Source organism: Lampetra planeri, chromosome 20 (assembly GCF_965212315.1).
Source record: "Lampetra planeri chromosome 20, kcLamPlan1.2.h2, whole genome shotgun sequence".
NCBI lineage: Eukaryota > Metazoa > Chordata > Hyperoartia > Petromyzontiformes > Petromyzontidae > Lampetra > Lampetra planeri.
The window spans coordinates 4,720,398-4,733,081 of record NC_136126.1 but is presented as its reverse complement, the minus strand read 5'-3'; the positions used below and the strand labels follow the sequence as shown (position 1 = coordinate 4,733,081).

Below are 12,684 nucleotides of genomic sequence, written 5' to 3'. Positions count from 1 at the left end.
CTTGGGCCTCACAAAGCCACACGATCTGGCACTAGCTTGGGGCCCACAAAGCCACACGATTTGGCACCAGCTTGGAGTTCACAAAGCCACAAGCTCTGGCACCAGCTTGGGCCTCACAAAGCCACACGCTCTGGCACCAGCTTGGGCCTCACAAAGCCACAAGCTCTGGCACCAGCTTGGGCCTGATAAAACCACACGCCCTGGCACCAGCTTGGGCCTCACAAAACCACACGCTCTGGCACCAGCTTGGGCCTCACAAAGCCACACACCCTGGCACCAGCTGGGCCTCACAAAGCCACACGCTCTGGCACCAGCTTGGGCCTCACGAAGCCACAAGCTCTGGCACCAGACGGGGGCCCACAAAGCCACACGCCCTGGCATCAGCTTGGACCTCACAAAGCCACACGCTCTGGCACCAGACGGGGGCCCACAAAGCCACAAGCTCTGGCATCAGCTTGGGCCTCACAAAACCACACGCTCTAGCACCAGACGAGAGCCTCACAAAACCACACGCCCTGGCACCAGCTTGGGCCTCACAAAGCCACAAGCTCTGGCACCAGCTTGGAGCTCACAAAGCCACACGGGCGAAGGCGCCCAGGGGGTCTAAACGTTACTTGGCTGCAGGTAATGGCCTGGCCTGGCCTGAATCTTCGAGTTCACCTTAAGCATCCACGGACGCCAACTTACCGGTAAAGGAACAGATGCGAAACTGCTTGCCCAGGTACAGGCTTAACAAAAAATCCCACTGAAAATCAACATACCAAGACAACAATTTCAATCGGCGTGCGTGTGTGCGTGCGAGGCCTGATTGTGACATTGATCATAAACATGGAGGTTGATTAAAACAAAATGGAACAAAAGCTGTAATGGCACTGAAAGAGGAACAACATTGGCAGGGTGCTTTGAATGATTACAGGTGTCCACAGCACTACAACCTACTCTCTCGTCTTTTTTTTAATGTTGATCCTGACCCACCTTCAAAAACTACCCTAAGTACAATACTTGGATGTTGTTAGCAGTTATGTCCCTCCCACAGAAATAGGATTGTCTCGTAAAAACGTGCTACACATTGCTTTTGCTCGTTTATATTTAACCCAACATAGTTAATTTCAATTGGTTCTGATAATGACTGTGTCATCAGCGCATCTGAAACGGGTCATATTTTCTCAATTTGTGTTCATACATTTATTTCTCCAATTAAAATTTTCAGAAAACATCTATCAATCAGGTTCTGCAAAAGAATGATATCAAAATATCAAATACCATCCTGTCTAGCCTCTGTTGACTATAAAAATGCATTAGGGGCCGTCCATAAATGACGTCACACACCGAGGGGGGGGGGGGGTCAGACATTTGAGACGTTGTGTGACGAGGGGGAGGGTCAAAAATCGTTCAAAATCGCGTGACGTCATTTATGGACGGCCCCTTATTGACTCAGTGTAAAATTGATAGGTCATCCAAGCCCTCGCGAACAGAGGCTGAAATGAGAAATATTTCGGAATCATAAAAAAAACATCTGCAAACATAGAGAACATCGAGATTGCACGAGGATTGTAGTCAGACGAGGAGACACCTTCGCTCGTGGATTATAAAAAGGATATGGAGCAGCATGGAGAAGGGAACCGCAAAGAAACACGTTTAGACATTGAAGGTGCATGTTTTGAACAAAGTGTTAATTTGACATTCTTAATCAAGTCGACATATTTAAAATTGCAATATTTCTTTAATAAACCATTTCTTTTGGCAGCAATCTATTAAAATGTACATAATTTAAAATACTTAAACAATTATATAATATACCAAGGCGCATATTTGTAATCACAGTGCAATATTTGCATGTTGTTGAAACCACCAGTCTGAATTCATGTGAATGAAGAAAGGATATGACTACAAACAAACAAAACGTAATCGCAAAAACTTGCTAATGCTGAAACTCCCCTTATCCGCACTGATGTGGATGGTCTTACTGGGAGATCCCATTATCTGTGGCACAGTGGCACAGTGGTCCACCCACTGGACTAACGAACTCGGCGACCCAAGTTTGATTTCTGGCCACGACTAACATCAGTGGCGAGTGATATCTGAACCATTCCAGGGCCCTCAATCACCAACCCACACTGACCAGCGTTGTGAAGTATACGAGTCCTTAACCCATCTGTTTATATTAAGGCTGTAAATTATCCACAAAAATAGCGAACTCCTCTTATCCGTATGGTCACCCACAAATAAATGTGGACAATAGCATACACTTTCCATGGGTGACCCGTTTCCGGTGCTCCTCTTACCCGCAATTACACTTGCCCCACAACTCCTGTGACTCTTTTGGGGCTGTGGGTAATGTAAGTTGTGTATAATATAGTCACGGGTTACAGGCATTTCACGGGAATTTTACATCAGCCATGGTAGCCCAGATTGCACCCTGAAGGGGATTTCTGTTAACATTTTGAAAACAACATCTGTAGGCACATCACGGATAATTTGTGAAAACTTTTAAGTACTTTACAAGCTCTGGAACTGTGTAATTGGCAGCCTGAAAACGATTTATATTACGTTCCTCAACACAATTATAATACAGTGGAAGTTATTTGAGGAATACAGTACAATCAAATGACAAGGGTTTTGGTGATCCTATGCACTGCATCAATTGGCATATTCTCGATTTCAACATTACAGCTGGAGCAATTATTTTACCGAAGTAAATAGTAGGCTCAGGTCTATTCAGCCCATCTCATGCACTGGTTGATTATTATTGAACAATGCAATTCGAAATAGCCGACTTTGCTTCTCAGCAATAAAGCCAACACTGTTAACTTCAGCATCATTGTATTTACTCATGATAAATCTGTGACTCGTGGTGAAAGACTAAAACCACATTTCTGTATTGGTCCATACACATTCAGCAACATGTACAGATCATGAATACCATTGACTGTGCTGTGACACAAAACAAGACTCATATAAAAATAATTAAAATGTCGATACGCTATAAAAAAGAGAAATACATCAGTAGTGCAGAATACCAACTCTGCTGGTGTCCAGGCATGCGGAAACTCCAGCACCAGTAAACTGAGACACACACAATGACAAGGGTGCAGACCCCTCTCACTGCAACACAGCCGCGGTGCAAACAGGTGCAATTCATAATCAAGAATCTGTGTATACATGTGAATACAATCATCCAAGCATCAACGTTGCCAAAGTTGGTGAAGATCTAGAGATAACAACGGAGCATATATTTGAACCTTGGAAGGTGCCCAAAATATATTGTTTCAGCCCAGGTACTGCGGCCCCTGAATATAGAGGACACAAGTATTGACGTGAAATGTACAGCCTATTAATAACACATTTCAGCCCTTTGTCAAACCACTGCTGGATGAAGGCCTCCCAATACTGTATTGACCATAGGTTTTGCTTGACAATACATCACCAAGCAGGTCAGTACGGGTTGGTTAACAGGGACCCAAGAACAGTTCAAATATCACTAATCTTACGTTGGATGGGAATTAAACTCAGGGCACTTGGTTCATAGCGCTGCGCACAAACCACCACTCCACCGCTCCACCCCATGAATATCAATGTCATTTATTTATCCAGGAAAGCTCCTCTGAGTAAAAAAAACCCACTTTATTAGAAGGCTCTTGCGCCTTTGGATATTTGGCCGATTCCATTATTGTTTTTCTCATGGGGGAGGAATCTAGAGTATCCAGACAAAACACATGCATAAGAGGGGATAATACACAAAGACCCACATAGATGGGTTAACAAGAGGGACATTAAATCACACAACAGCCTGTAGACTGGAGACATATGGTCTGCATAATGGCACCCACACATATCCCACTCTCTTTAATCTCACATCATGCACAAGTGTCTGGGTCCCCCTACATATTTAGTTTACGCCCCTCGATTAGAAAACCTTCAATAAAAGTAAACATCACTTTTTAACGTGCTAAAATCCAGCACGGTAACACTTTTTTTCCTCAAGGCATTTAAGCCACCAAGAAACGTTGAATGCAAGCGGCACTAGTGACACCTGGTTTGTAAGGTGCATTGGGGGCAATGCCCCACCTAAAAAAATCTTTAAAAACACATTTATTTTTCAAATTGGGTGGGGGGCTGGGGAACATTTAAAAGTCAAGTAACAACTAAAGTTAATTTCTTACATTCATTTTCATTTAGGATCGATTCAGACAGGATCAGAACCTCCTGTCAGCGAGCATTCCGCACTTAAAAAATTATCGATTTAAACGGAATAAAAATATGGGTTCTGTATTCAGTGCCACTGCCCCAAAGAGAAGCACTGAGAGTGAAGGCGTCTCAATGGCCAATGCAAACCACTCCGCGAAGAGCCAACATTTAAGTGAGATGAGCTCAAATAAACCCACCCAACAACACGTTTGGAATCGACAGGAGTAAAGTTGGAATTACGAACAAATCGACTTACGAACAGATCTCTGGATTCTAACTCATTTGTAAGTCGAGGAGTCCCTGTATAGCATTTTATAGACATACCTTATTTTGTTACATTTAAAATGTACAAATGCTGGCAAATGACAGTACTTAAAAAAGAACGCACACTGGTACAATACCAATATAAATAAAACTGGCATATTTCGAAAGAAGCACAAGCTGGTATATACGCGGTGCATAGGCTACTCTTGATTATTATAAATATTGTAAAACTGTCCGAAAACATCTTGTTTAGTTAAAGTAAATTATTATTAGGTTTAATGCAACACTTGTATAAATGCGTGCACAGCAGAGGTCGCAAACGGGTTTTGATTCCTTACCCGTACCCATACCCGGCCGCACCAGGGTCGCAAACGGGTACCCGTACCCGGCCGGGTATGGGTACCCGTACGCTACCCATACCCGTACCCTACCCGAAATGAGTGACAAACGGTTACTCACCGGTGACTCACGGCCTACCCATACCCGTACCCTACCGCACCAGGGTCGCAAACGGGTACCCGTACCCGGCTGGGTACGGGTAGCCGGGTATCGGGTAGGGTACGGGTATCGGGTACCCGGTTGTGACCTCTGGTGCACAGCAGCAATGAGAGAGCTGAGTGCTTAGGCCCCAGCATCTCAATTACTCACTTCCTGGGTTAAATCGTTCCAACACAACATTTTCCCACTTTGCGGCTGAAATGGACTTCAATGAAACACAACATTGCATCACAGGGTCACGTGGAATTAGTGGCGAATAAAAACCTCCGCGGGAAATGCCACAAGTGTGAACAAAGCCGTCAGCCAGCCGTTAAAATCTGCTCAATACAAGCCGTTAGTGAAACGCCAGCTCCATGCGGACGACATCCATCGACCGATCAAATTAAACATGCGGCAACATTCTAACATAAAAGTGTAGTTAAAATGCGGCCCACTTCATGCCCACCTACGTATGCTTCAGTCAACCAAAAGGTGTCGATTGTTTGTAAAGGGCTCTGGTGTGTAAGACGCTGAGTCACCTTCACACGGCTTTGTGGCTCGCATCAAAACCCAATCTTTAGAAAAGCACTTTTTGGGTGATTGAGTCCTGCAAAGTGGTGCTGGAGTGATCGTTCTAGCGGTTGGGCTCAGCGTGTTGAGTGGTAGGTGTGAGGCTGTGGAAAGTAAAGGGTTGGTAAATGTACTATTAAGCGCTCTACATTGTCACTTACTGCATTTCACAATGGGGTGCGCGCCAACTGAACCGAACAAAATTCAGACGAGTAAAAAAAACTAAAACTGTGCAAATTGTGTTGGGAAAAAACAACTGAAAGTGTTCAATGAAAGCAACGAGCCAAATTACAAGTACAATTTAGGTGAGTGACACAAAAACTACAACTTAAACAGAGTGATCAAATAAACACAAGCACTGCGTAGGTTTTTTCAGTTGTGGAGAGTAGTTTTCAGATGTTTTCAGCTTCTGTCATGGCTTGTTTGGCATTGTGTCCGACGTTTCGCTCCACGTGCTGGGAGATTTGAAAGTACACTTCCTGAAGAAGCTCCCTGCACGTGGACCAAAGCGTCAGACATCACGCTTAACAACACGCGGCACGACCCGAAAAGCACCTCGGACAGCTCAATAAAAACATTACTGCAACAAGTCACAAGTTGTAAAAAGGACCTAAATAAGTCAAAACCATCTAAAAAGGAAGTGCTTCCAAACCATGAATTCAGACCTTTACCGTGATAACAGTCAGTTCATGAAACAGACATTGGAGCAGCAGCCATCTTCCATCATCATCTGGCTGTAAAGCTGCCTCCAAATTGGAGAGTGCAGACTTGCTGACATCACAATACTGCAACCATGCCACGCTTATGCAGTGCTCCGCGGCAAGCTGTGCTTGACATCTGGCCGTGCGGGTAAAGCCGTGACCCGCGCAAGCTGCCGCATGCGTGTCTGTGTATAATCGCAGTCGTCGTGCAGAGCACCGTTGAGCGAAGAGCTTAACTCTTTAACCGAGCGTCGGGCCTGAGGGAGGCAGCCGGAGCAGAAGATTATAAGGCACAGCGGCCTCCTGGCTGCTTGGCTTGTTTGTGTCCGAAGCACCGTCTTTGTGGTTTAGCCGCGCCGCTACGCTGGGCAGTGTAGCACCCTGTGCTGGATGTACTGGCAAAGGCAGGGCACGTTGTGCGCATGAAGGAAGAGCTGCGGCCGGTACAGAAGCCCCTTCGCCAGCAACTTCACGTAAGCAGCGCTGTACGTCACCAGGAGCTGCTCTGCCACTTGCTGGTTAAAGGGCAGAAAAAAAACACGTGCAGCGCTTTTAAATCCACTGCTGGATGAGGGTCGTCGTGGGTGGTTGTTCAGCTGTACTTCGCCATGCTGGTTAGTGCGGGTTGGTGAAGGTGGAGAGAATAAACACTGGAGAGTCGAAGTGCAGTACAACAATGGATGTTGCTCTGCTGCCCACCATTTAATCCCATTATCAACCATCAGAGTGAATTCATTATTTTAGTAAAGAATATATTTGGTGCCTTTCATTACAAATGTCTTCCAGTACACGCATATGTAAATTAAGCCAATAAATTGATCAGAGAGTGGCATATTTAATTGGTTAATGGCACCTCTGAATTCACTAGAGATGCTACCAATTGCCACATTGTTTAAAATAATATACATTATATCCGGGGGCAGTTTTTTAGACAAATAGTATGAAAATAACTATATCCTCATTGGTACGGTTTATCATCTCTGTTTGGTGTATTCAAATAAATGACGTTTCATTCAAAAAAAAAATTTGACTGCTTCATTAAAAATTCTCCTTCGCCAATTTGAACGTCACTTGAAAAATGGGAGCACATCCAATCACGATAGCATGAAGCATCAGCACAACCAGAACCTTAGGAAACTGAAGCAGGAGTATATCTCTGTACCTCGGGGTTGCCCCACGGTGTGAAGTGCCTCACGGTGGTGATGGTCTTCCCTTTCTTAGGCGCCGAGCCGTCACCAGAGGGCAGCAACGGGGCCTCTTCCGAGTCACCCGCTGGCCTCCTGGGCTCTTCCTCCTCTTCTAACAGGATGCTCAGATGGTCAAGACTCTGCAATATCACACAAGCGAGCACGCACGCACACAGACACACTCATGAGAACAATGGCCAAAGCACACTGGGCCAGAGATCGCTAGCTTGAGTACATTGGCCTTGAAACAAGGGTTTTAAAACCACGAGACTTTGAACACTGCCCTAGCAACATTGGACTTAAAGAAATGGCCAAATAACACTGGCATTACAACATTCTACACAGAATACTGGTCATACAACAATGAATTTTTGCCTCAGATTACTGAAATTAAAATACCGGCCCAAGAGCATTGGCCTAAAAACACTAAACCAGGGGTCGGCAAACCAAATTAACAATTGAGTCTTTTTTTCGAATTCGGAAAACCCCCAACAAAATATTTCAAGAGCTGCAATGCATGTGAACGTCACGAAGCAGTTGGTTAACAGCCGCACGCGGCTCCGGAGCCGTAGGTTGCCGACCCCCTGAACTTACACCACGATGACTGGTCTCAGAACATTCAGTATTTTAGCAAAGGACAGCCAGCATAAATCCCACCAGCCAAACAGTCAAGAGTGGTAATTAAGATAATCTAAACCCAGTGACTGGCTGTTAACGATTATACGACCCGGTTTGAATTATACGTGGTTTTTATCAATGAAGCCAATTGCAAAACAATATGGTTCGTTTTTGTTTCCTCTGGAGCAGCGTGACCTTTAGCTAATGTGGAAACCGTACAGTACAATTGTTTTTCATTGACAATGGTATTTCTCCATCAGAATTGTCTTGTACAGAACTGTAGTAAATGAGGCTCTAGAGAGAGGAAGTCAAGTATAATTAGGTTATTCATGTGATATTTCACAGACAGGAAGAGGCAGCCGAGTAAAAGAGGAATGCATTGAACCTGGATTTGAACAGGGCGGTGAGTTGATAGATTGGCTGGGCAGGAGAAGGCAGTTCCAAACTATTGAGGCAATGCCTCGACCATTTGCAGTTCCTTGTCAATACACTGCTGAATGAAGGCCTCCACATGGCACGTTAATCATGGTGGTTGCTTCGCCATACTTGGCCAAGCTGGTTAGTGCGGGTTGGTGAAGAGGTGGGGTACCATGACCGGTTCAGACATCACCTGCCAATGATGTTCGCCGTGGCCAGGAATTGAACTCAGGATGGTGGGTCTGCAGCGCAATGCGCTAATCACTGCACTACTACTCCAGCTCAATGCCTCCTGAATTAGACCACTATCCTGGCCTGATGGTGATATCAAGCCTAGTGCCCTGCATTATAATGCACAATATTATTTAGTGTGCTGCTGGTTAACAGTTGTACTGCTGGACTCATAGATCAGGGAGGAGAAAGTGGGGAAGATTGGTTGTTAATTTATGGCCTGCTGAAGTACAACAATGCGTCCATTAATATCAATTGAGATAAATGATACGTGATTCAAATCGACGGCGTGTGAATTGATGTTTCTCAATTCATATGTGTAATAGGGTCATGTGACCCGTGCAGCCACCAGTGGCATCTGCATTAAGTTGATAAAATAATGTAGAATTGAATTGTCACCCTGAATCGTGGATATGGATAAAATCGCCGGGGTTGATGAATTCTCACACTTGTAGTGTCTTATGAAATTACACAACTGAGGAATAAATACAATAAAAAAAACAAGGGAAATACAATGTGAAAATAGAATAAGAATTGAGTGTAAGTCAGCCATTCTGAGCATAAATCATTCTTTTCCCATTAATCAGTCTCTCTTCCCTTCTATATACTCTGAAGGGCTATTCTTTGAAATATTACCTTTTGACAATGTCAACGATGAATAAGGTGAGTATGTTTTTGGATCACGTTTCAATCCACTGTCTCTAAAAAGGAACATGTACAAACGACCACCTGCTCTCGTGCTCAACACGCCTTTTCTAGTCACCCACTTCTCGCCGTTGTGCATTTCTTGTCGGCTGGAAACGTTCGGCAAGCGTTCCCAAACAGTCGGCGGTGTCAAAGTACACAAAATTGAGCTGATGGCTGAAGTCAAAGAAAAATATGAAGACAGGACATGGTTATTTAACCGAGGTGCAGCATATACAATTTGATTAGATACATGCATGCGTGCAACGAGTAATTTTCATTCTTCGTAAAAATTAGATTTTATCATCATTATGATCGTGCAATATTTACACCACGCCTCCCATGCAGTACATGTTGGGATGCCAGAGCAAATTGGGCATTTGAGATCATTTCTCGGGAACGAAGTGAACACAATGTTCAAAAACAATATAATATAGACAATACACACAACCAAAGGTGAGAAATAAACTGTGAAAACATAAAATATACTCGAATCTCCTGGGTTTCTCTCCCCCGCTTCATTTAAGTTGTCATTAGGCTTTCTGAAAAATACGTCTTTAATTAATTTTGTAACCGTCTAAGCATTCATTTCCACAAAGGATACGTCAAGCTTGCTGCGGCACATGTACACGGAGTCGGTGAGGCCGACCACCAAGTTGTACTTCATGAGCCTCTCGTTGAGCGCAGCCAAACGCATGTCTGTGTTGATGTTCATCTGAAACAGCGGAGGTACGAGCATGAACGCACAGTTAATTAAATAAATAGGTCGATATTTAAATGAAATCCTTCACATCCACCGCGATTCACAAGAGGCCTTGTGCCGACGTAAAATTCGCACGATTGCACGTGAGGAAAAGTCTCCGCGCGGGATTATTATGATTATTATTATGATTATGGTCACAAGGACATAACTGGATAACAGCGCTCGCGGTCAAAGCTCTGTCCATTTTTTTAACCGAGACAGAGAGCGCGATTGTTGCCCGAGCAGCATGAAAGCTGGGTGGCGATGCCGAGATGAACGTTACACAGCGTCATTAATTGTTGCTACGTCCTTGTGACAGCGTTCTCGAGACTTGATGTCGTTTTTTTCCCACCGCATCAGAATTTCCTCTTGCCGACTGTGGACATCGCGAATCCGTAACCCTTTGCTTGGATATTTACAAAATACAGTGCTGGGTCTTTAGTTAGAGCACACAACGGCTTATCTTGTACAGCGTTTGGTGCCAGATAGCCAAGCACTGAGTTTGGTAAACACAATAGCGATTAGGCAATGTATCTTCTAGTCCCTCAGCTTTTTGGGGCCGTTGGGGCACGACTGTTTCTTTCATCGATATCCCTTTGCAGTGGTAATTCCACTTTTTCCTTGTCCATCGCTGGTTCTTTTCACCGAGATAGATTCCACTCCAATGTTTTGTGGTTGTTTGTCACCACGATGAGATTATGCTCAAATACATTTGCATCACTAGTAAATGCTTCGACTGCCTCAGCAGATAAAACAAAATATTTGCAATGTAGGTGGCATATATGTAGAACAGATACATATTGAGTATTATTCCTGACATGTGCAAGTATTTGCAACATCATGAATCTGCGGCGTTTCCTTCCATATTAGGCTCGGAATCTTCGGCACGACTTTCTTTTACTCTCATAAACGTAAAAATGAACCCGGCAAATTACGGTGATTTAGCTTCTAAACAGTTTGTTCACGTGTTGTGCAATGGGTTGCATGTTGCTTACCTCTCTGCCCCGCCTATCGAAAACCCACACGACGGCTCCGATTATAACCACCGCTATCAGGAGGCTGATGAGCAGCGCGAACACCCAGCTGAGCTGAGGCAGGAAGTGCCAGAAAGAGGAGAAGAAGTCTCCCCAGAATGCACAGAACAGCACCTGAGCCACATTTGGGAACAAGATCAGTTACAACCACAAGAAACCAAAGTCTAGATTTAAAAAAAATGATAATAACAATAATTTACATCTTCTTGGTTCTTTCGGTAAAGTTACGTAGAAGGGAAGTAATAAAATAATAAAAATAAAACATAATAAAATAATTCTCACGACGTTTCGGCCACAACACAAGCAGCCGTCCTCAGGTGAAGACCAGGTCTGTCGGGGAGACAGCGTCATTCAGACGCGTCATTCAGACGCTGTCTCCCCGACAGACCTGGTCTTCACCTGAGGACGGCTGCTTGCGTTGTGGCCGAAACGTCGTGAGAATTATTTTATTATGTTTTATTTTTATTATTTTATTACTTCCCTTCTATGTGACTTTACCGAAAGAACCAAGAAGATGAATCCCTGCAGTCACGAAAGCTTTAAATCGAAATAATTTACAGTTCTAGATTTGAAGCTTTTGTGACTGCAAGGATTTTCGGTAAAGTCACAATTTACAGCCCTTTGTTAATCCACTATAGGATGAAGGCTTCTCCAGACCAGACCAATTCAGATATCGCATGCCACTTTAGCTATGGCCAGGAATCGAACTCGGGTCACTGGGTGCATAGCAGAATGCGCAAAGCACTACGCTGCTCCACCTCCATGTCCAGTTTATTCCAACACAAATTAAATTAGTTGTGTCACTTTCTAGTAGAGTTGTTGTTTTTCGATTGAAGAATCACATTTATTTCTAACACTGTAGTACGTCTTGCAGTCCTTACGAGCTACAGGGCTCACATAAACCATTTACAAAATGGGGGCGGTGACATATGTACCGTCACAGGACAGTACATATGGTACATTAAAAGAGCCTAACAGCTTATTGGACCCTTCCCGCATGAAATAAATAAAATCGAATATACTATATATATCATAAATAAAATCGAACTATCCAAAAGAATCTATGCGAACGTAAAATCGTCAATTCTTACGTAAGTAATTGCAGTTAAACTTAAGAACCGATATTATTCATTGATGAATCGACGTGTCGTTACAACCCCAGTGGTCAACAGCATATCTGAACAAGCGTCAAAGTGTGCACTCTTATGAAGCGCGTTCCATGACCTTCGCGTTTTGAAATCCACAGAAATGGCGTGGGTGTCTGTTGCCCAACTTATTACGGATCAATTTAGAAACATATGAATTCAATATAAAAAAATGAATCATCTTCCAAACAAGGAAGCACATTATTCCAGTATGTACTGCCATGGAATAGTATTACGATGTCTGGAAACCACTGGCAGGCTCTGAATGGGCACTGTGTTCGGTGTTTATAATTTCTGGCCTCGTTACCAACAGCTGCTGGAGACTACATTACGGGTAAAGATTTTTTTTTTCTCCACTGAGATTTAATTATGCCACAATAATTAACGTTACACAGTGTGAAAAATTTAACCCGTAAAAAAAAGTTT

At 43.8% G+C, this 12,684-nt stretch overlaps 1 protein-coding gene across 2 annotated transcripts in view; it reads right to left on the bottom strand.

Annotated features, from left to right (window-relative positions):
- Positions 1 to 1,703: 1,703 nt before the first annotated feature.
- Positions 1,704 to 12,684, bottom strand: part of LOC144724310 (transmembrane protein 268-like) — a 28,496-nt gene continuing 17,515 nt past the window's right edge. For both annotated transcript variants that reach the window (XM_078603323.1, XM_078603324.1), the window contains 5 exons: positions 11,075 to 11,227; positions 9,942 to 10,052; positions 9,421 to 9,507; positions 7,363 to 7,527; positions 1,704 to 6,715 (listed from right to left, as the gene is read on the bottom strand). In XM_078603323.1, coding sequence (XP_078459449.1) covers positions 6,560 to 6,715; positions 7,363 to 7,527; positions 9,421 to 9,507; positions 9,942 to 10,052; positions 11,075 to 11,227 — 672 coding nt within the window. In that variant the 3' untranslated portion in view covers positions 1,704 to 6,559. The remainder of the gene's footprint in view (positions 6,716 to 7,362; positions 7,528 to 9,420; positions 9,508 to 9,941; positions 10,053 to 11,074; positions 11,228 to 12,684) is intronic.